This window comes from Jaculus jaculus, chromosome 1 (assembly GCF_020740685.1).
Source record: "Jaculus jaculus isolate mJacJac1 chromosome 1, mJacJac1.mat.Y.cur, whole genome shotgun sequence".
In the NCBI taxonomy this organism is placed as follows: domain Eukaryota; kingdom Metazoa; phylum Chordata; class Mammalia; order Rodentia; family Dipodidae; genus Jaculus; species Jaculus jaculus.
The window spans coordinates 318,537,598-318,558,504 of NC_059102.1; the positions used below are offsets into that span (position 1 = coordinate 318,537,598).

General features: G+C 39.3%; 1 protein-coding gene across 6 annotated transcripts in view; it reads right to left on the reverse strand.

Annotated features, from left to right (window-relative positions):
• Nucleotides 1-20,907, reverse strand: part of Rgs7 (regulator of G protein signaling 7) — a 462,943-nt gene that overhangs the window by 9,832 nt on the left and 432,204 nt on the right. For 4 of the 6 annotated variants that reach the window (XM_045153182.1, XM_045153176.1, XM_045153187.1 and 1 more), the window contains 5 exons: nucleotides 20,252-20,362; nucleotides 17,716-17,841; nucleotides 14,218-14,404; nucleotides 10,720-10,809; nucleotides 8,340-8,420 (listed from right to left, as the gene is read on the reverse strand). In XM_045153182.1, the coding sequence (XP_045009117.1) occupies nucleotides 8,346-8,420; nucleotides 10,720-10,809; nucleotides 14,218-14,404; nucleotides 17,716-17,841; nucleotides 20,252-20,362 (589 nt within the window). In that variant the 3' untranslated portion in view covers nucleotides 8,340-8,345. The remainder of the gene's footprint in view (nucleotides 1-8,339; nucleotides 8,421-10,719; nucleotides 10,810-14,217; nucleotides 14,405-17,715; nucleotides 17,842-20,251; nucleotides 20,363-20,907) is intronic. The other 2 variants (XM_045153201.1, XM_004653278.2) reach the window with 1 other exon arrangement.

Genomic DNA, 20,907 nt, shown 5'->3' on the forward strand with positions numbered 1-20,907 from the left:
AGAAATCCAGTTTCCCAATGCAAAGCCACTCATATTAATCTGATGGCAACATTTAAGGCATCTTTACTTTATAAAGTCTTTTTCAGCATTCAGCTCGGTTTTCATAGAATGTATATTTTTCATTCCTAAATCTCAACACTTCATGTATCAGTAAATTATATCAATGCAAGAATCTAATGGTAGCCACAGAAGCAAGAACAAAGGACTCACTAAGATACAGTTCAACTGGAGGTTGCAAGAGTTGAACGTACGTAACTGGAGTGTGGCTTTGCATTGTGACTGCATGTGCCCTTGGCACCTATCAGTGGAGATAATGCAGAGCCCTGGCTCATGCAAGACCGAGGTTTGTGAGCTGTGATCTTCAAACTAAGAGTACCTTCATCACAGGACCTCCACCAGAAGACAAGTGAGTGAGGATACTTTCTGGTAAGGAGGACCCAGAAAGCTGTCATAAGAGGCTTTCTAGAGATTTTGGTTTGGCTGAAGAAGCTTGTCTATTTGGTCAGAATGGGGCTGGAGCAGTGCTTGGGTTATGATCCTTGAACTTGTATTGTTCTAAGATGCTTAAAACTAAGGCAGAAATGACAAAGAGACAGAGAGACAGAGAAAGAGTAGAATGTGGCTTATTTCAGATGACATCACAAATCTGCACTTGAGATCAAAAGGGCAAGTAATGTGTTTGTGACTGTCCTCATGTTTGTTCCTGTTACTCTTAGGTCCTGGTCACTGAGAAACAATAACAAGACAATCAGAATGTGATGCCCAGGGCAGACAGCAGGAGGTTTGGCCCATGGTGAGCCAGCTGAGGGGTCACCCAGGAACATATTTAGAAAACAAATCCATCCAAGCTCACAGAGGTATGTGACTTAGAGAAAGAAGTCTTTTGATTTGCCATCTCAGATGGTCTATTTTAGTGTTCTTGTCTCCAAGCAAGCATCAATGATAGCAAAGTAAAAACCCTTTCTACAGCTTTTCATCAGTGTAAAATTGGCTTTCTTTTCTGACAAATTTTTCTTTTTCAAAGCAGAATACTGATGAACACGTGTGGTGCTACATGTGCCCTTAGAAAGAGCAGAACATGAGAAATAGGTGAGTTGATGGTGAGCTGTAGATTAGATGCCTAATACATCATCTCCTAATTAGAAATAATCGTGATAAGAACATACTTTTAGAAGAAATTCAATTTGACATTACAATAAGCCCAGTCTTCAGATACTTAAGTTCCATTCACTTTTTTCCCCCTAGCTCCATAAAACAGAAACAGAAAGAGAATGTGTAATGTATTGCCCTTAGATCTCAGCGGATGCTTGATGAAATTCTGTTTAACTCTATTTCATTCTGTTGGGGGCTATTTAATGAAGCAATGGGGGTTGAGACTGAGAGGTGTAAAGCTCTTTGTCATGAATTGCAGTGCTCAGCACATGAGCAGCCACAAGCATTGCGCTTCTTTTTGCTTTGCTCAGTTACAACTCTGTACGTGAATTACGAGGTTCAAATTACGTTTAGTAATATTTTGAACTTCACAATCTTCAAATAAAATGACAGTGATTTTGCAAAATGGCATTCTTACTGTTTGCCTTACTCTTATGATTCTTTATTTTTAGAGAGAGAGAGAGAATCGCCACACCAGGACCTCAGCCACTGAAATTGAACTTCAGTGCTGGCACTGGGCATGTGCGACCTTGTGCTTGCCTCACCTTTGTGTGTCTGGCTTACTTGGGATCTGAAGAGTTAAACCTGGGTCCTGAGGCTTCACAGACAAGTGCCTTAACTGCTAAGTCATCTCTCTAGTCCAAAACTGAGTCAACTTACATATGTGTATGAATAGTGCCCCATATAGTAATTTAAGGCAAATCTTTCTTCTTACAAAATATACACTTCTTAAAAACAGGCATGCATGTATTTGACAGGGGACAAAGTACCTACTAAGAGTAGGAAGTCAATGACTACTTTTTGTTAGATAAAAGAATTCGGTAATGCGGGGCCTGAATATAGGATACCACTGACCTATAAGCTTATCACAGAGGCCTCCAGGACAGGCTCCCTTTGAAACCACTTATCTAGGAGCACAAACCCAGTGTTTCACCCTCAACAGAACAGTAGTTTGGGAACTGCTGTTGGAGCTTCTGCTTCTGGTACATGCAGTGATGACTTGAACATTCGCCGCAGGGGCATGTCTGTCTGTCAGCATTTACATCAGCACGCTTCAGGGGTGTGCAATGGGGGCTCAATGCCTCCTAAACACCACAGGACTCACAGCTTGCAGCACTTAAGTGGCAATTTCTGAACTAATGATGCTACCAGAGGAAAATAAAGATACACTGCCCAAACGAAATTAGGAGACACGGTCAGATACAGTTCACCAGTGGACTTACATAACACTGCAGGGAAACTAAAATCGTTTTCTCCGGCGAGCTATTACCACGATGAGTTTCACTAAAACAAGATGGATGGCCATATCTTCCAGCAACAAAATGATGAATGAGGTAAGTTTCAGGTCCATAACTGAAGAAGGAGGGGAAAGTATCCAGCCTGGTCTTGACTCACTGTCTATGATTACTGGAGTGTCTATGGTGAGGTCCAGTGATCCTTTCCTAAGGGGTTGTTGGAATTTTCTAATTAACACAATGTTTCTATATTGGCATACCTGCAATTCCAAGCAATAAAATCCATAGCACTTAAATGAAAAAAAAATGCATTCAATCTTCCTTAAGGTAAATTTGCAGGGAAGCTGATACAAAAGCCAAATCTCTGATCTCTCAGTGCCTGCATGCTGTGAAGGATGTTTATGCGATGCCTTCCACACCACCAGCTGGGATATTTGTTTAAGCTGACCACCAGACAAGCTACATGGAGGCCTGACTATGTTGCAAACTCACTGGTATAAGTATAACCTGAAAAAACACCTTTGTGGAAACATTCAGTTTTGCTTGTACTTCCTTGTGGTAGACTCTGATATCAGAACAAATGAAAGAGAGAATAGACAAGCTATATTACTTTTTATTACTGTGTGTGTGTGTGAGTGTGTGTGGTGCTGGAGGTTGAACGCAAGGCCTTGCACTTGCTAAGAACTCTACTTCCAAGGCATACCCCTAGTCCAACCAGCTGTCTTTAAAAACACATAACCTGTTACATAATCAAAACTCAATATATGCTGTTAAGTTATCTAAGAATGAGTATAATTGCTCATAATACAGTAACATAAATCTAACATAGGGATGGGTGCTGGGTTCCCAGGCCAGTTTTCTGTATGGGTGTTATTCATGGTGAATAAGTCACATGATGAGACCATATATTTTCTTTCTTGGAACTCCAGCATTCTTTCCCAAATATCTATTGCTTAGGTGACTATGAACCTAGGAAGTGGTGTCTAGGCATCTCAACTCAGACTGTCATGGCTCTGTCTTGAACAGACGGGGGCCAGGTATGGACAGGCAAGGGGCCACACAGAGAGCGGGAAGCACTACTGATGGCCTGACACCCAGGTTACCTGCATTAGGTTCCCCAGACTTGGATTGTACATCACTGATGAGGAGACACCTGGAGAAGCCCAGTTTATGATCTTGGTGGTTACTAGGGAGAGATTTCACACTAAATGTCCTAGTTAGTAGAAACAAAATTAAAATCCATGTGATTGAGAACTAGTATATTATAAAACATGTTAAATATCTAAGAAATGTACACATCATAGATCAAGGACTCATTGGCTGGAGAGGCTGTTACTAATGAGGAATACGAGAGGATTTGGCAAACAGGAAAGCAGGGATTCTGCTTCCCACCATTAGAAGAAGTATATATCCCTCGGATATATGAGCTTGTCTTAGGAAGGAAGGGAGAAATGTAGGGAGAGAGGGAGAGAAAGAGAGAATATAAGTATCTCTTTCTTCATATATTATAATTAACCAATAAATTCAATTTTTAGTGAGCATATTATGAGAAGAAAGCCAATATTTAGCTCGAAGGATGCTTATAAGGGTTGATCGTTATGAGTTATGATTAAATAAATAAGAAGAAATCAAACATCTCTCAACACAGTATTAGAAAAATATATTACAGTGTGCCCATTCAAAGGGAAGAAGTAGGATAATGCAGAATATGAAACTGCCTGGAAAATAGTTAAAAAGCATTTTTCAATATATTTTATTTATTTATGTGAGAGAAAGAGAGAGAGAGAGAAAGAGAGGGAATGGGCGTGCCAGGGCCTTCAGCCACTGCAAATGAACTCCAGATGCAGGCGCCCCCTTGTGCATCTGGCTAACGTGAGTCCTGGAGAATTGAATGGGGATCCTTTGGCTTTGCAGGCAAGTGCCTTAACCGCTACAAAACGTTTTTAATGAGTAAAGCATGTTTGAAAAGGATATTTAAATGCAATAGATGTTCAAAATATTGATATTTATATATCTGTGCAAAATGCTGATAGCAGCTATTGTCAGAGCAGTGATGGACAAGTTTATGATTTTTTTGTTTTTTTGAGGCAAGCCCAAAAGACCTGCCTTTTTTATGAGAGAGAGAGAGAGAGAGAGAGAGATAAAATTGCTGCACCAGGGCCTCCAGCCAGTGCAGTAGAACTCCAGATGCATGTGTCATCTTGTGTACATGTGCAACCTTGTGCACTTGCATTACCTTTATGGTTCTTGTTTATGTGGGATCTGCAGGGTTGAACATGGATCTTTAGGCTTTTCAAGCAAGTGCCTTCTCCACTAAGCCATGTCTCCAACCCAAAGCTGATGAATTCTAACATTCACATGATAAAGTATGAGACTAGATTTCAAAGCTAAGGGTAAGTACAAGAAACCCAGGCTGAAGACCATTTCATTACATTTACTACGATGGTTAGTTTGAAGGCATGGCCCCCAACAGACTCAAATGTTTTATTAAAGCTTGTTGTTTGGATTTCCAGCTGCCTGGCTTGAGGAAGTGTCACTGGGGTAGATCCTGGAAGTCCAGCACTTAGGCGTGTTTGGGGGAAGACCTGCATTCCAGCCCAAAGGCATGCAAAGATCCACCTGAGGTCTGTAGGGAGATGGTGGTGGTTTGACTGTAACATGTTATCTCCAGACTCATGTATTTGAATGCTTAATCCCTCATTAGTAGTGTTGTTAAGGAAAGTCATGGAACTTTTAAGAGTACGTAAGTCACTAAGTATGGGCACTGAACTTCAGTAGTTGGCTTGGTGTTTGTGTTCTCTCTCTTTTTCCATCACTCCATCCTCCCTGCTGATATGACATGTGACACGAGATTCCTGCTCCTGCCTTGCTTTCCCCACCACAATGGACTCTACCCTCTGAAACTGTAACTTGAAAATGAACCTTTGCCTTCCTTTAGCTGCTTATGTATTTTGTCCCAGCAATGAGAAAGAACCTGATACAGAGACTACGCTTGCCTCAGAAATTGAAACAAGCATACAATTTCATTAGGTTTAACCATAAAGAACATTCTAAGATAACTGTATTCAATCTTTCTAGTACTTCAAGTTTACATTTTACTTGTTAATATTGAAATGATTTAGGTTTATAATTAATATACAGATGACCTCTGTGGTAGTTTGAATGGATGACCCCAATATAGTCAGGAGTTTATTAGGGTCTGGCCATAAGGTGTGGGGGTGGGGTTGGAATTTCAGTCTAAAGACATGCAAAGTGTCTGAGCTTTGCCTGGAGTTCTTGCATGATTAAGGGGCTGCTCGTGGCTCATGGCTTTTCCTTTTCAAATGGACCTGTGAAATGGGGCCAGCGTATTTTTCTTTTTTCTTTTCTTTTTCCATTATGGAACTTCCTCTGGACCTATATGCTTCAGTAAATATCCCTTCCTCCATAAGTGTGTCTGATTTGGAAGTTCATCTCAGTGATCTGATTCTGTCTATTATAACCCTTAAAGATTAACTCCTTTCTGAGCCAATCTAGCCTTCTGTTAAAGCTGTCTTATGAAGTGGGGTTGGAAGTGGCTCAGTGGTACCGTACTAACCTAGCATGTGTGAGGCCTGGGCTTGGGCCCCAGTGTCGAAAGTGAAGTGGTACCAGGCTGTGGGTCCCATTTTGCCCTCATTTGTTCACCCATGAGGATGAAGTAACATCCTCCTTCACTGTGTGCCAGGGTCACCGCACATGAAAACAGCACAATGGGCATGCGAAGGGGAAAGGCTGTCCTTGAAATGCCGGAGGGGAAGAGAAGCTCTTAGTTCCTTGTTACAGCACCCTTCTAAGGTGCTGGTAAGAGTTTTTATTTATTTATTTATTTATTTTTAAAGCTTTTTTTTTTTTTTATTGACAACTTCCATAATTACAGACAATAGAGATTAGGTAACTACTGAAAGTTTAGTGTTGAGAAACGCTGGAGCAAAACAAAACAGTAATGTTGTTCTTATGACCAAGGTTACAAATATGCTACACTGAAATTTATAAAACTCCTAAAATAAGCATTGACAAAGGGGACTGAAGTTGGAGATAAGGTTAGGACCAGGTGGCCAGAGGTGGGTATCTTTTTCCGTGGGAAGATTGCAATAGGCACCTCCTGGGAATAATGGAAAAATAACTGGTTTAGTAATTTTATTTTGTTTTGAGTCAGAGTGAGCCCCTTTATTGCCTGATTTTTGGGAAAAGTATATCCCTTTCAGATGCATATTCTAGTTTTCTTCACCTGCCCACTAGATAAGTGATTGAGAACAACAGCACATCCCTTGCAAGACTGGAGTTGTTCACATAACATAATGTCTAATGTACAGTCAGGTTCCTGGCAGGAGACCAGTGGTGTTGTTGCTACATTGCAGTCTGTACCTCACAAGAAACTGACTTGATGCATGTTTCCCTATCCCATTTCTACCTTGAATACTGTCCATCTTATAGCCTCCCTGTATCTATGAGGGCACCATTAAAATATGTACATGAACTTCATGTTTCCCCTAGCATATCTATCTGATAATAATAAAATTACTCATTCTCTACCTTGTATTGAAATTATTTTATTACTCCTATAAAGAAAGCCTATAGAATTTAGTATGAAAGCACTTGGGATTCCTGATGCACCTTCTGACCCTAAAAGTAATAATACAGAGGAACACTTTAAGGGATAAATTTAGAAAGATTTTCTAATTTCTATAATTTAATAAAATCTAACATTATTTTCTTGCATGGGAAAAATATTAATACTTTCTGAATGATATCTGAAAGTTATTACTGTGCTGTATATGTAGGTATATGGAGAGAGAATGAGAAAGAGAGAGAGTAAATTATTCAACTTAATTTTTATCAGCAATTCTAGCCTTTCTTATCCTTTAAAGAGAGATTTTTCTCTTCTTGATCTGATGAAGTGCTATTGATCCAGTCACGCCTATTTGAAATTGTCAGACTATACAGAGGCTCTATCTCCCTCCTTACCACCAGGTAGAAATAATTTCTTCCTTTTTAAGTTGTGATGTTCTAATTTATACCACTAGGCACCTTGTCAATCAAGATGTATTCCTTCTACATGTTGTTAAGATGAAGCAGTCTGGAACCTACATAAATTTTGCTTGAAGAGACAGCTGATCAGCCATTTCCTTTCCTGGATTATTTAAAAAAAAATTTTTTTTCTTTGAGGTTTGTGTTGTGGGACATTGACATACCATATTAGGATTTGGGAAGTGGGTTAGATTTGGGTTGGAGTTGGAGAAAGGGGACTATTCTACTTTTTTCTGTATTTCCTAAGTTTCATTACTCTTCTAAGCTATATAACAGAAGCTTCCATTTCAATCTAAAGAGTAACATTCTGTCAGAACTTCATTAGAAAAAGAACCATTTGACACAATTCTTAAGCTGTATGAGAGTATTGATCAATATCCTATGGCTGCTTTTTCCAGTAAAGTCTTAGGGACAGTTTTTTGGCATTGTCTTTATTTCTCCCTGGTTACTTGTGAGTCATAGTTAAAACCATGTTAAACAGTAGAGATTCCAGTAGGGCCATCCAAAAATTTTGTCATGCTTAAGCTGTAATTGATTCTTGGAATCTCTCACTCTTATCCTTTTAATTCATGCAGTCACATTGAATGTTCAAAATATATACAAAGGTATATGTTTAAAGTCTTTCAAATACTCCATGCACAGTCACAGTTGTAATTCAAATGTAGAATAGGTTAATATTTCTCACTGGAACAATCCTTGAAGGAAAATTAGAAGTCACATCTTTCTCAAATCCCATCTGTTGATATCTCAACACACATAACTCCACTTGACTGACCATCACAGCAAAAGCCACAACAACAACAACAACAGTAACAACACACACACATACACACCAGCACAGAGTCACCACACAACTTCACAGATGATGCAGACAAACTTGAGTAGAAACCAAGATTTTTCTACCTCTTTTCATAACAGGTTAGTGCTGGCCCTCAGTGTTGGTGTACAGTTTTTATGGCATGGGAAAATAGGGATGTTTCTGCCCTATAAAAATAAATGTGTTGAAGGCTTTAGTTTGAGCTTACACAATGTCAGAAGGTTCCAAAGGCACTGGCACAGTACAAAAATAAATGAAATAAAAAAAGAACCCCACACATACACAAAAATATATGTATATAGATATATATCACCAAAATACATGGTACCATGCTAAGAACACTCTCGGAGAAAAACTATTGGTTTCTTGAATTAACGTTAACAGTTGGTGGACAATAGAGAATAACAGAGGCATAGCAGTTGTTTGGTGGAGCATTAGCTCGCCACCAACCACCTTCAGATCCACGCATTGCTTTAAACTGCTCATTAGAGCACTGTCTCCCTTCTAAGGTAGAAATCACAGACTCTCTATTGTCTTTATCCCTTATTGCTACAGAATACAAAGGGTGAGAGGCTAGACACACACACATTATCTTTAATAAGGAAAGGATATTCAGAAAACAAAATAACAAATAACATATTCCTTCATTCTGTAGTTCATAGTATATACTTCCTTCCAAACTTTGTGGTGGTCCCTGGCAGATATCTTTATCTACTCCATAAAGGGTTGGGGAGAAAAGGAAGTAAGTAGCAGTTAGTTTCAAACTTGTGAAAGCACATTTTGCTTGTATATCACAGAATACAAGGTGAGCCATGGGGCTAAAAAAACAAGGAAATTTGGATGGAAAATTTCACTGCACTTAATGACTTTTAATTCCTGAAAATATAAAACTTACCACATTCTGTGCAAATTTCTCAAAAGATGTTCTGCGATCCATTGAGTTTCCAGACTTATATGTATGGGGTGGGATAGGGGAAGGGAAATAAGGGAACATAAAAGAAGCAAGAAAAACAGAACAGAAAAAGACACGATGTTGAAACAATGCGACACTTAAGTCCACATTTGAGACCGAGGGCCCACAAGGCAGCAGGGCTACCAGAGGAGACCTATTTCCATGAATGATTTTCTTTTCAACACCAAAGCTCTACTTGTGAAAACAAAATGGTGTGATCTCAAGCAAAATCAAATTAAGCAGAAATGAGGTAGATGTGGGAAGCTTTTATGCTGACATTTGCAAAACATATATTGTTGAAAAATATGGTAGCATGTCTGTAGAATTTGTTCTAAGTTTTCTATCAGGACTAAGTCACTGTGTGTAACATCACTAATTCTACAGAGAACTGATGCAGACTATTTCTCTCTGAAAGGATGGAAACTCCATTCAATGCTTTCCATGACCAAAGCCATTACCTGTGATTATGTTAAGCACTTGAAATTTGGCTATAATATCATGTAGTGTCAATTAATTGCAATTTAAATTTAAATAGCTCATGATTGCCTCTGTAATGTCCTCTTACATCTATCGACAGCTGCAAAGGCAATGGGCTGTACAAGGTATCTCACCACAATGAATGTAACTTAATCTCAGAAGTACAAGAATCTATGTTCATTATTTTTATTTGCATGTATATGTATGGCTGGTATATGTGATGTCTATGTGTGTTTTTTTATGCACGGATAGGCTTGTGTGTACAGTGCATGTGTATGTAGCCAGCGATTGAGGCTGTATGTCTTAACTGGATTTTTCTGTACCTTATTTACTGAGGCAGGGTCTCTCACTTAAACCCAGAGCTCACAGATTTGGCTATTCACTGCCTGGCATCTCTACAACTATTCTAAACTTAAAATAATGAATAATATTGATTTTCTCTCCAGATTTTCCATGTATGAGTGATCATAGAAAGAATCATGTACAGACTTTGATGACAAATATCTACTGGTAGATGAGGTCTACTATGACTCTCTCCAAATGTGCTTGGCTGTCATCTTGCTATAAAGTTCATCATAGGGACACTAAGTGACTTAGGATAGAAGTCGAATGAAAATTTTCAGAAGGAAACATTTCTGCATTTTGACAGCTATACTTGAAAACAGTGGGTCTAGTTTTAGTTATGAACTTTGTAAAGAAATCAAAATCTGTTCAAGTTTTTTTACACTGTTCTTGTCTTGTAGCTTTTCCTTAAACTAGATATAGAGAAAATTAACATGAAACAAAAGCAGTATCTAATTGCCTTTGCAGAGCATGACCTTCTGCAGGAACAAGAATAATACACAAATGAACAGACAAACAAACAAACAAAAAAAAAAAAACCAACTTAAATGGTCCTTATAAAATGATAGGTTTGGGGGAAGGTCTTAGAGAAAGCATACTTACCATTTGTTTGAAACCCTGGCCCAACAGAGGTAGTTAACTCTGAATAGTTATAACTAAGAACAATGTCAAGAAAGATCATAAAGAGCCAGTACCTTTCTCTTTGCCTGTAGAAGTTCCTGGTAGGCACTAGATCGTATGAAGCGTGGGTAGGAGTCACTCTTCATCAGTTTGTAAATGTGTTCCTAAAAAGAAACAATGGGTGAGGGTCTCCTTTATTATTTATTGGGAAAAATGAAACCCTATAATAAGTATATACATGTGGCTAAAAGAAGAAATTTAAATCAGCTAAAGCTAGTAACAATGTAGATTAGAATGCTTTCTGCTTACAAGAACACTTAGATCTAATTCACTATCTTTTTGCATGTGAATGTGTGTGGTTGCATATGTATGTATGCATGTCTATATGTTTGTACATGAAATTATTTAAAAATTAAGCAGGAATTTAGTTAGGGGAATGCCATGGAATAATTTCTGGTCAGCTTGAACATGTATATAGAACATCTGAGAACATAATAAATCTGCCTTCTTGAAATTCACTCCAGGCCAAAAGTAGATGACATGATGTTAAGACTGATATACCATTCTGAAGGCCCTTGGTCCCCACATCTGTTGGGTGGACATGTTAACTCAGGTAAATTACACTCTTGGGAAAAGTTACTTAGAAAAGTATCTTCCACACCTATTTGAGGCCTGAGCTCATGTATGAAAGTAAATTTTATGATATTTAGGTACCAAAGTTCCAAATTTGAAAAAATACTTTTTTCAAAGCTCCTTCAGTGACATGTGAGGCAGACATTTAATAATCCTTTCCTAATAAGTTTGCAGTGGTCTACTCCTCTCTTCTCTGGGACAGGAGATCCAGCCTCAGGCATGGTAGGCAAGAATTCTACTGCTGAGCAATACTCTGCCCTCTCTTCTATATTAATGATGCATGTTTGTAGACCATGAAGCAAAAAGAAAAAAAATAGAAAAATATGTTCATCCAACTCTGTTTTGATCCAATTCAGTACATTCCAGTCTGGCCCACTGCATCCCAGGAGGCCAACCTCCTTGTCCAGTGGAATACCAACTTCATGAATAGTGAAGGACTGTGTGAGAATATCCCGAATCTCTCAGTCTCTTCTTGGTTGAAGAAAATATTTTAAGGAATGACTGCCAGCCTTAAAGATGCATACTCATTTTGAAGTTTCCTGAAGTCTACTTGCTGATAGTCAGAATCAAGCCTAAAGATCTAGCCCAAGATTAAGTTTTAAGAATATGGTAAATTTGAAGCTATGTTCAGAATTTATTCAAACAGTAGAACAATATCAGGGTCTGCATTTAAGCACAGTGGACTGAGATCTTGTCTTGTTCAATATCTACCATTTACTCATTCCTCTGACATTTAGCTTAATTTATTCATTTCGCTGATATTTAAATGTGTAATCTATAATCTAGCATTTTGGGGGATGCTTGGCAGATTTAGAGCTATGCATAGTAAGTGATCAGTTATACTTAATCATATGCCAAGAAAAGGTAAGTATTGGCCTATGCTAGTTTATTTAATTTACACATAAAACACCAAAAATGATTGGTAACCATGATGAAACCTCTGAAGTGTAAAGAATTCTTGTACGATGTCACCAAGAGAAGCTCAGGTCACAGACAACTGAGTTGCAAAGTCTCCATTCCCAGTCTGGCCTTTGTATCACCCCTCAGACAATGTCAAGTATTTCTAGTGTCAGAGCCCAGCGTGGTGGTGCATGCCTTTAATCCCAGCACTCAGGTCAGAGGTAGGAGGATTGCTGTGAGTTCAAGGCCACCCTGAGACTACATAGTGAATTCCAAGTCAACCTGAGCTAGTGAGATCCTACCTCCAACTCCGTCCCCACCAAAAAAATAAGAATTTCTAGTATATTTTGGAAGAGAGCATTAAAACATCCATAAAAAGTATGAAAAGGGGTTTTGTTGTCATTGTTTTGTTTTGGTTTGGTTTTCTGTATTTAAGTGCAGATATTTAACTTCGGTGTTGTACAGAAAAATATTCCTTTTCACTTTATTGGGAACCCTAGTCAGCAGAATGTTTGTCACTGAGACAGATAGAGAAATACTCCGTTTAAAACTTCAGCAAGGCAATGATTGTTAGGGGGAGGTAATATGATGGAGAATGGAATTTCAAAGGGGAAAGTGTTGGGGGGGGGAAGGAGGGAATTACCATGGTTTTTTTTTATAATCATGGAAAATGCTAATAAAAATTAAAAAAAAAACAAAACTTCAGCAAGGGCATTCCACACCTTGTTGAAATTGTAGGCTATAGAACAATGCTTGCCATACCCCACCCCTGGGAACTGAAGGAAAGATAAGTCAGAGGAGAATTGAAAGTGCAGAGTTTTCACTGGCCATCACATGTTCTGTGCAAGGCCCGTGGGTTGGCCGTGGGGAATGAGTACACGATTGCGTGTTAAAGCCGGTGTCGATCTTCCGCACAGTGGGTCTTTCCTTTAAACAACTGAGGAGAAACAAGTTTTCTAAGAGTATAACTAAGAAAAAAAGGATATTCTTATATACTGTTCTCCGTTGTCTGTAAGAGCTTTTCATCAAGCTGTTATTCAAAACAGTATGCTTTCCAAGACTAATATTCTCCTCTAAATGAAGTTTAAGACATTATGAAGTATTCATGCTCTGATTTAAAAGGCAACTTTAACATTTCATTAGGAAATAATATCCCCTCATTACAAGGTTATTTTTCTTATTAAGCTCCAATAGTTTCAAGGAGAAAGGACAAATTCTAACTGCTTATACGAAGCAATTAGTGTTCAGCTTGGGAAAATCATACTGCCATTTTTATCTTTGGAAATTAAAATCTATTACCTTTTTGTTGCTTTCTGAAGTATAAAAAAATTTAACTTGAAAAATTCACAAATACCCAAATCTAATTTTTCATATTTCTTCCAGAGAGAAAATCCAGGATTTGAGCTTGATAAAACTTTAAGCTAATTTTCTTTTGAAAATTTACAATAATAATTTAACAATTTTTTAGGAACGCTAGACTTTTAACTTCTCCACATTGAAAATACACAATTGTGTGCTTCTGAGTGGGGATGACCACCACTTTTGCTGAAATATTTGGTGCTAAACTTAGAAGGAAATAAAGCAACATTTCTCAAATATGCTTGCTTCTTCTTGACACTCATATCAAAAACATTAAATTTAGGGCTGGAGAGATGGCTTAACGGTTCAATTCTTCAGGACCCATGTAGGCCAGATGCACAAGGGGACGCACGCATCTGGAGTTCGTTTGCAGTGGCTGGAGGCCCTGGTGTGCCCATTCTACACCCCGCCCCTGCCTCTATCTCTCTCTATAAATAAATAAGATATATTTCAAAAACATTAAATTTACAAAACATTCACATATTTTACAAGGCTATTTGCTTTGAATTATTATTATTGTTGTTGTTACTATTATTGTTGCTGTTCTTTTCTCCATCAAGGTAAGCTATTTTAAACCCAGTTACCTGCACTGCAAATATTGCCTCAGACAACAATAAGAGAAAAGCTCAAATCTGGAAGTGCCTGAAGCCTCTGTGACAGGAGGTCCACCACATACTGACCTGGGCATCTTCAAACGTGTACCGTCCAGGCTCCTTCACATTCTGGGTGGTCTTGTCATAACTCTTAGAATCCAAGTTAATGGCACTAGGGGCTCCTGGAGCCAGAAATTCCTGCCATATCTCCTGCACTCGCGAGGGCACTTCTCTAATGGGCCTTTTCTTTAGGTCCTCAACTGCCAGCCAGAATCTGAAAAATATAACACCAACTCCACTCTGAAGGCACCATAATCTGAAAATGCTTGTAATATTTACTCATCATGATAGCAAAACCTCACTTCCTCTGAGGACTTCCGATGTTAGACCTGTACTAGCATTCTTTTCCCCCAAAAGTTGTCTTCAAAGACATAAAAGAGCTTTTAAAACTATTTTTGTTTGTGTGTGTGTGTGGGGGGGGTGGTCTTTGAGACAAAGAATGGAGCTTGGGCTGGGTTCCAACTCTCTCTGCACCCTTGAACTCTTAACACTCCTGTCTCCTATACCTCCTCTGCACTAAAAATGTTCTTTATAAGGAAAGATTAGGAACATGTATTTTAATTGGCTGTTATTAAAAGTAAACATGCCACATCCCTGATCCTGTGTAACCTCAATTTTAGAGAAGCCTCATGTGTTAGGAAGGAGGGGCCTGCTGACAGCGGTTTCCACAGATACGAGCTAAGCACTAGGGAGTCTGAAGCAAGAATATTGTAAATTTGAGGCCAGAATCAGCAACATGATAAATATTGTCTCAAAAAATAATACAAAACCACAAAAAAAAAAAACACAACGCAAGTATCAGTAATGAGTCACTTGAGCTAGAATTAGGGTATCAAATCCTACTCATTGTGGTTTTCCAATTCTCATCTCCATATTTTGTTTTCCTATAGATACGTGTGATAATAGACAACCCAGGTTGGGCAAAGCTTTAAACGTGGGGCCAGCATTACTACTTTCAGAAGGCAACAGGCTTGGACACTGTACTCTAATAAGAACACCGTGTGCAATATGAGGCCACAAGAGTGTTCTTTCTAAGCTCATTCTAGCACATCTGAATCAAATGAGAGTCTCCAAGCACTAGGAAGGAAGCCCAGGCGAGGGGTAGGAATTATGGCTGTACAAGGCCCCTTGCTTCCATCCACTGTATTCACAAAACCAAACAAAATAAAGTAAAATCAGAAAGAAGGAGGGAGGGGCTGGAGAGACTGCTTAGTGGTTATGGCACCTGCCTGCAAAGCCTATGGACTCAGGTTCAATTCCCCAGTTACCCATGTAAAGCCAGATTGGTACAAAGTGGCACTTACATCTGGAGTTCACTTGCAGTGGCAAGTGGGCCTGATGTGCCCACACACTCTCTCTCTCTCCTTGCAAATAAATGAAAAATATTAATAAAGAAAGAAGGAAAGCCGGTCATGGTGGCGCACACCTTTAATTCCAGCACTCGGGAGGCAGAGGTAGGAGGATCGCTGTTAGTTAGTTTGAGGCCATCCTGAGACTCCATAGTGAATTCCAGGAAAGCCTGAGCTAGAGTGAAACCCTACCTCGAAAAACAAACAAACAAAAAAAAAAGGAGTGAAAAGTAGGAAAAAAGGCAAGCAGGCAAGCAGGAAGAAAGTCTTCATCCTTTGACAATTTGCAGACCATACAAATGGGACAATGGCAGGAAGCGTGTTTCCCTGGGGAGTGTATACTGGACAGCCAGGAAGTACTGTGCGGGAAGGGGCCCCCATGCCAGGGCCAGTACAGGGTTCAGATGTTTGTAAACACTCCAAGTGCCATTCTGAGTCCTTATCTATATTAACAGGTAATCCCCATAACATCTCCATGGGCTAGGTTCTATTTTCTCAACACTGAGAACAATCAACTCCTGCCATATCAGATATCCAGAGACCCAGAGGTCCCCAACACCTCATCACTGAAGCAGACCAAAAATGAACCCAATATGGCTCAGGGAAATTTTGTGGTAGGGGGGCGGAAAGAATGTCAGAGCCACACGTTGGGTCATGAAGTGCAGAGACATTTCTCCTACCCATAACTGTGGGCTAACTTCACAATGCATGGCCCATATACCTCAATAAGGAGGGGCCAGGGGAGGGGGCAGGACATGAATGAGCCTAACAATGGTACCAACTTGACTGTATTCACTGAGTACAAAACTAATTAATAAAAACTGAATAAATTAAAAAATAAAATAAATAAAAAAGAGGACTCTAAATATGGTGTGTGTGGGGGAATAAGGGCTTATTTATGGCTGCCCACTATTGGTGTCATTGCTGGGGTCCACTATTGATGAGAATTTGTCACTCATATGAGCATTTGCTTTAAATATAGGTATGACAGTCAGAGAAGTGGCCCTTCACACTGTCTCTTAGCAATAGTATTGTGTTCTGTACCTTAAGCGTCAGTACCATCGAGGCTGGAATAGCTTAGGAAACTTGGAGGTTACCAGTTTAAATCTTACTCTCTTTCTTTAATAGCAGTTGGCTTCTTAGGATGCTTCTAGTATTTTCCTCTTAATTTCCTCACAAGCAAAATTCAATGACAATAACCCTCTCTCGCTAGGGTTCCACTGGGTGAAGCGGAAGGGGATCACAAAATGCCTGGCATGCTTTTAGGTCCTCAGTGACAAAAATCATGCTATTGCCACATTGATTTAGTGCTTCCCACAGGATAGGTGTTTTGCCTGAAAAGGGAATTAGCCAATGCTCAGCCAGAGAAGACCGAGGGAATATTTTAGTAATAAGTAGACATGGGTAGGCGGTGTCTCTTGACAGTTCCTGTCCTTGCATTTGAAGAAGGTGCTGTGCCTGTCACCGGCCGACCCTGTGAAGGTGGCTGCTGCTTAGAAAAGATAGCTCGAGAGTTATTTAAGTGTAATCCATAGCCCTGCTTGATACCTGGTCAAGTTTTCCTCTTTGGCGTGTGCTACAGATACTTACAAAGAAGTGGACTGGGCTCAGCCTTGAGTAAAAGTGCACTGTAGAATGTCATTCCCATGCACCCGGACCTGCACAGGGCGCTTACCACCTCAGCATGTTTTTCTTATCTTAAAGTAAGCCAGTAATATTTATAGTGTACATTTATTTGGCTATCATTAGAATTGTGATAGAGACAAAAATACTGTAGCATACTTACAGGAGTTGTGCATACAACACATACCCTGGAGCAAAAATGTACCTTTTCTCTCTTAAGTTGTTTCTGTTAGGCACTATGGACACAGTGACAGAAAAGGTAGCTACTACAGATCTTTCCAGTTTGCCAAAACATCGGTCTAGAAATTGTACTTCTTTATGGAGCTGATCTCAAAGTCTTAGGGTAATATAAAAGTCCAGAGGCAGAGTCGTGATTAGGGGTTGATCATGCTGGGCAGGCTTTATCTTGGTTGTTGTTTTTCTCCTGAGTAGAAGGCAGCAATTTAACAAGTTCACAGCATCATTGTGATACTGTGGAAGCAGCAGGCCTATTAAATCTGAAAAAACTACACACAGTGTCTCTCTGGTTTCTTAAGGACAAAATGTGTCTTACCTTAAGTTTTCGGAGCTGAATTCTGATTCTAGAAATTTAAGGAATTGTTCTCTCCCAACTGGGTCTTTCAATGCCTCATCCATGCCAAAACCCCATCGCTTTACCCTCTGCTGGCTTGGTTCTTTGCTGTAGGAGAGAAAACAGAGCCAACTATATTGCATTCCTATGGCTGTGCCTCATGAAATCATAGTGAGATGTAAGAATTGTAATCATGTCTAACATTTATTGTGAATTAAATGCTAAATGGTTGCTGTAGTTTGAATGAGTATAAAGTATCCTTACAGACTCATATGTTTGTGATTAACCCTTTTACTTAATCCTCAGTTGGTGGCAGTTTGGGAAGTGGAGCCATCCTGGAGGAAGTATGTCACTGGGGGCTGACAGTGAAGTTTATTAGGCCAGTCCAAGGTCCAATATTTAGTCTATCTCCTCCCCAGATATGTATTGTAACAACATGGTACGTGCTTTCCCCACCTTGATGAAACTTCCTTTAGAAAGCTTGAAATAAGTCCTTTCCTCACATAAGCTGCTTGGTTGGAGATTTTGTCCCAGCAATGAGAAGGCAACTCCAACAGTGACACATATGAACTCTTAGGGTTATTTTTTCAACAACTTAATTAGGTATTATTATTACTTTACAGAGGAGTAAATCAGGGTACCCAAAGAGCTGCAATTGGCTCATGTCAGAGAAAGGGCAAAATTCAAGACACTGTGACCTAGAGTCACTTAAAATTAAAAAAAATTTTTTTTTAATTAGTTTTCTATTCAGCAAATACAGGCAGTTTGGTACCATTATTAGGCTCATCCGTGACCTACCCGTTCCCCAATGGCCCCTCCTTGTTGATGTATATGGGTCATGCATTGTGGAGTTAGCCCACAGTTATTGGTACGATAAATGTCTCTGCATATCATGATTTATTTATTTATTTATTGCCTTATAGTGCCGTCTGTGATAGCCTATGAAGAAGCACTGGAGATCAAAAGCATCAACATTAACTTAGAACTCTGTTGAAGTTAAATATGATGTCAGTGGGTGGAGTCATGGCATTTGGGGTTCCAGTTTCCTTGTGAATAAAAACTGTAGTTTCTGAGGCTCCTAGAATTGGTAGGTATTTAAGGTCAATGGACAGATGTGAAAGAGACGGCCCATAATTACAATCTGGAGCCATGCATGGGTGGTACAGGCATGTAAACACAGGCATTGGTAGGACGAACGAAAGTTCAAGATCATCCTTGGTTTTACAGTGAGTTCACAGTTAGCCTGGACTATATGAGAGCCCATCTCAAAAAAAAAAAAAAAGCGATATGGAGAAGTACTCCTGAGCACTAATGTTCCCTGTGTAAAGAGACATCAGTGGCTCTTGAACAACCCCCCAAAGTGGTGATGCAGTGCTCGTCCTACACAGCGGTGAGCTTGGGGATTCTCTTGCCTCCAACTCCCTCTGCTGCAGCATGGGTTAAGCATGTATGCACCACTGGGGTCTAGCTTTGCTTGTCGCTGTGGATTCAGACTCTTGCCAGTAGGCTTACGGAGTAAGTTCCTTTAGCCACCGGGCAATCTTCACAGTCCCACTAAATTTTAAGAACTAAAGATCTGAATTCTGACTAACCAATCTTGAAAATACCACTTGTAATTTTGGACTAGTTCTTTCAGCAACTCAGAGCTATTTTTAGAATGAAGTTATTCTTTAAGCATACATAAAATGCAAAAAAAATTGTGTGTATATATATTTATATATGTATATATATATATATGTGTGTGTGTGATATTCTGATTATGTAAATAATGTGAATGTAATTTAATATTTTTAAGTCAGGGTAGTATGTCTCTTCAAACATATCTTCAGGGCAAAAGCATTCAAAATCCTTTTTATTTTATTTATTTTTTGAGGCAGGGTCTTACTGTAGCCCAGCATGACCTGAAACTCATTCTTTAGTCTAAGACTGGCTTTGAACTTACAGTGACTCACTTATCTCTGCCTCCACAGTACTGGGATGAAAGGTGTGTGTCACCATGCCAGGACAGAATCCTTTCTTTTTTAAACATATAATATATTGACATCCATTAGTCATGAGACTGTGTAATGGCACATGTAACTCCTTGGTCCTATCTAGCTGTGATAGCATGGGATCAGTCATTCCCAAGGTCCCTTCTTCCTGTCTGTCCTAGCCTCAGAAACCTCCAACTCTTCTTGGCTTCTATGAGATCAATGTTTTTTATTTTGTAAGATCGTGTGATTTTGTTTCTGTACCCTGTTTATTTCACTTAACACAATGATCTCCAGTTCCATTCATATTGTCATAAATGACAGGATTCCACATTTTTTTTGTGGCCAAATACCATCCCACCAGCAATAGAAATCTTGTGCCAAAAGCAAATGTCTAGAAATCATCATTTTGAACAAGATTACTAAATCATGCCCCTTGCAGATAAAGAGCAAAATCACTTTTACAAGCAATCAGTGTCAGATTCTTCCTATTTCACCCAGACTCTGAAGGAATCAACACATCTCAGAGGAAGAGAAATCATCTTTACCTTGCTTCAAGTTCCCAGAAAGTCGTCTCATCAGAGAGCCACGGGTTAGAAGGGTCGGGTGGTACAAGAAAGGGGTCGTATTCTATGTACTGCTCAGTATAGCTGAGTAGACTAAGGAGAGAGACAAACAAAGCAAACATTGATAGCCTCCTTACTCTTCTGCCTGAAGTTATGCCTGGTCCATCCATAGAAAGGGAAAAGAAATGAAAATGCAGGCCAAGCAATCCACACCCACATATAAGGACTGGACCAATAGGATTTAAGACACTAGTGGTTGTGATGTCCTTTACATAACCACAAAAGAATTCCTTGGAAGTTTTTCACATGTGAAAAATAAAAATGAAACAACTTATTTACAGAGTTCCAGTGATTTGTTTTAGCTCTTCTCCAACAGCTGTCTTACCTTTTTTTAAAATTAAAAAAAAATGTATTAATTAGTTTTGTACTCAGTGAATACAGTCAATTTGGTACCATTATTAGGCTCATCCATGACCTACTCCCTCCCCTTGGCCCTTCCTTGTTGAGGTATATGGGTCGTGCATTGTGGAGTTAGCCCACAGTTATGGGTATGATAAATGTCTCTGCATATCATGACTCAACATGTGGCTCTGACATTCTTTCCTCCCCCTCTTCCACAAAATTTCCCTGAGCCATGT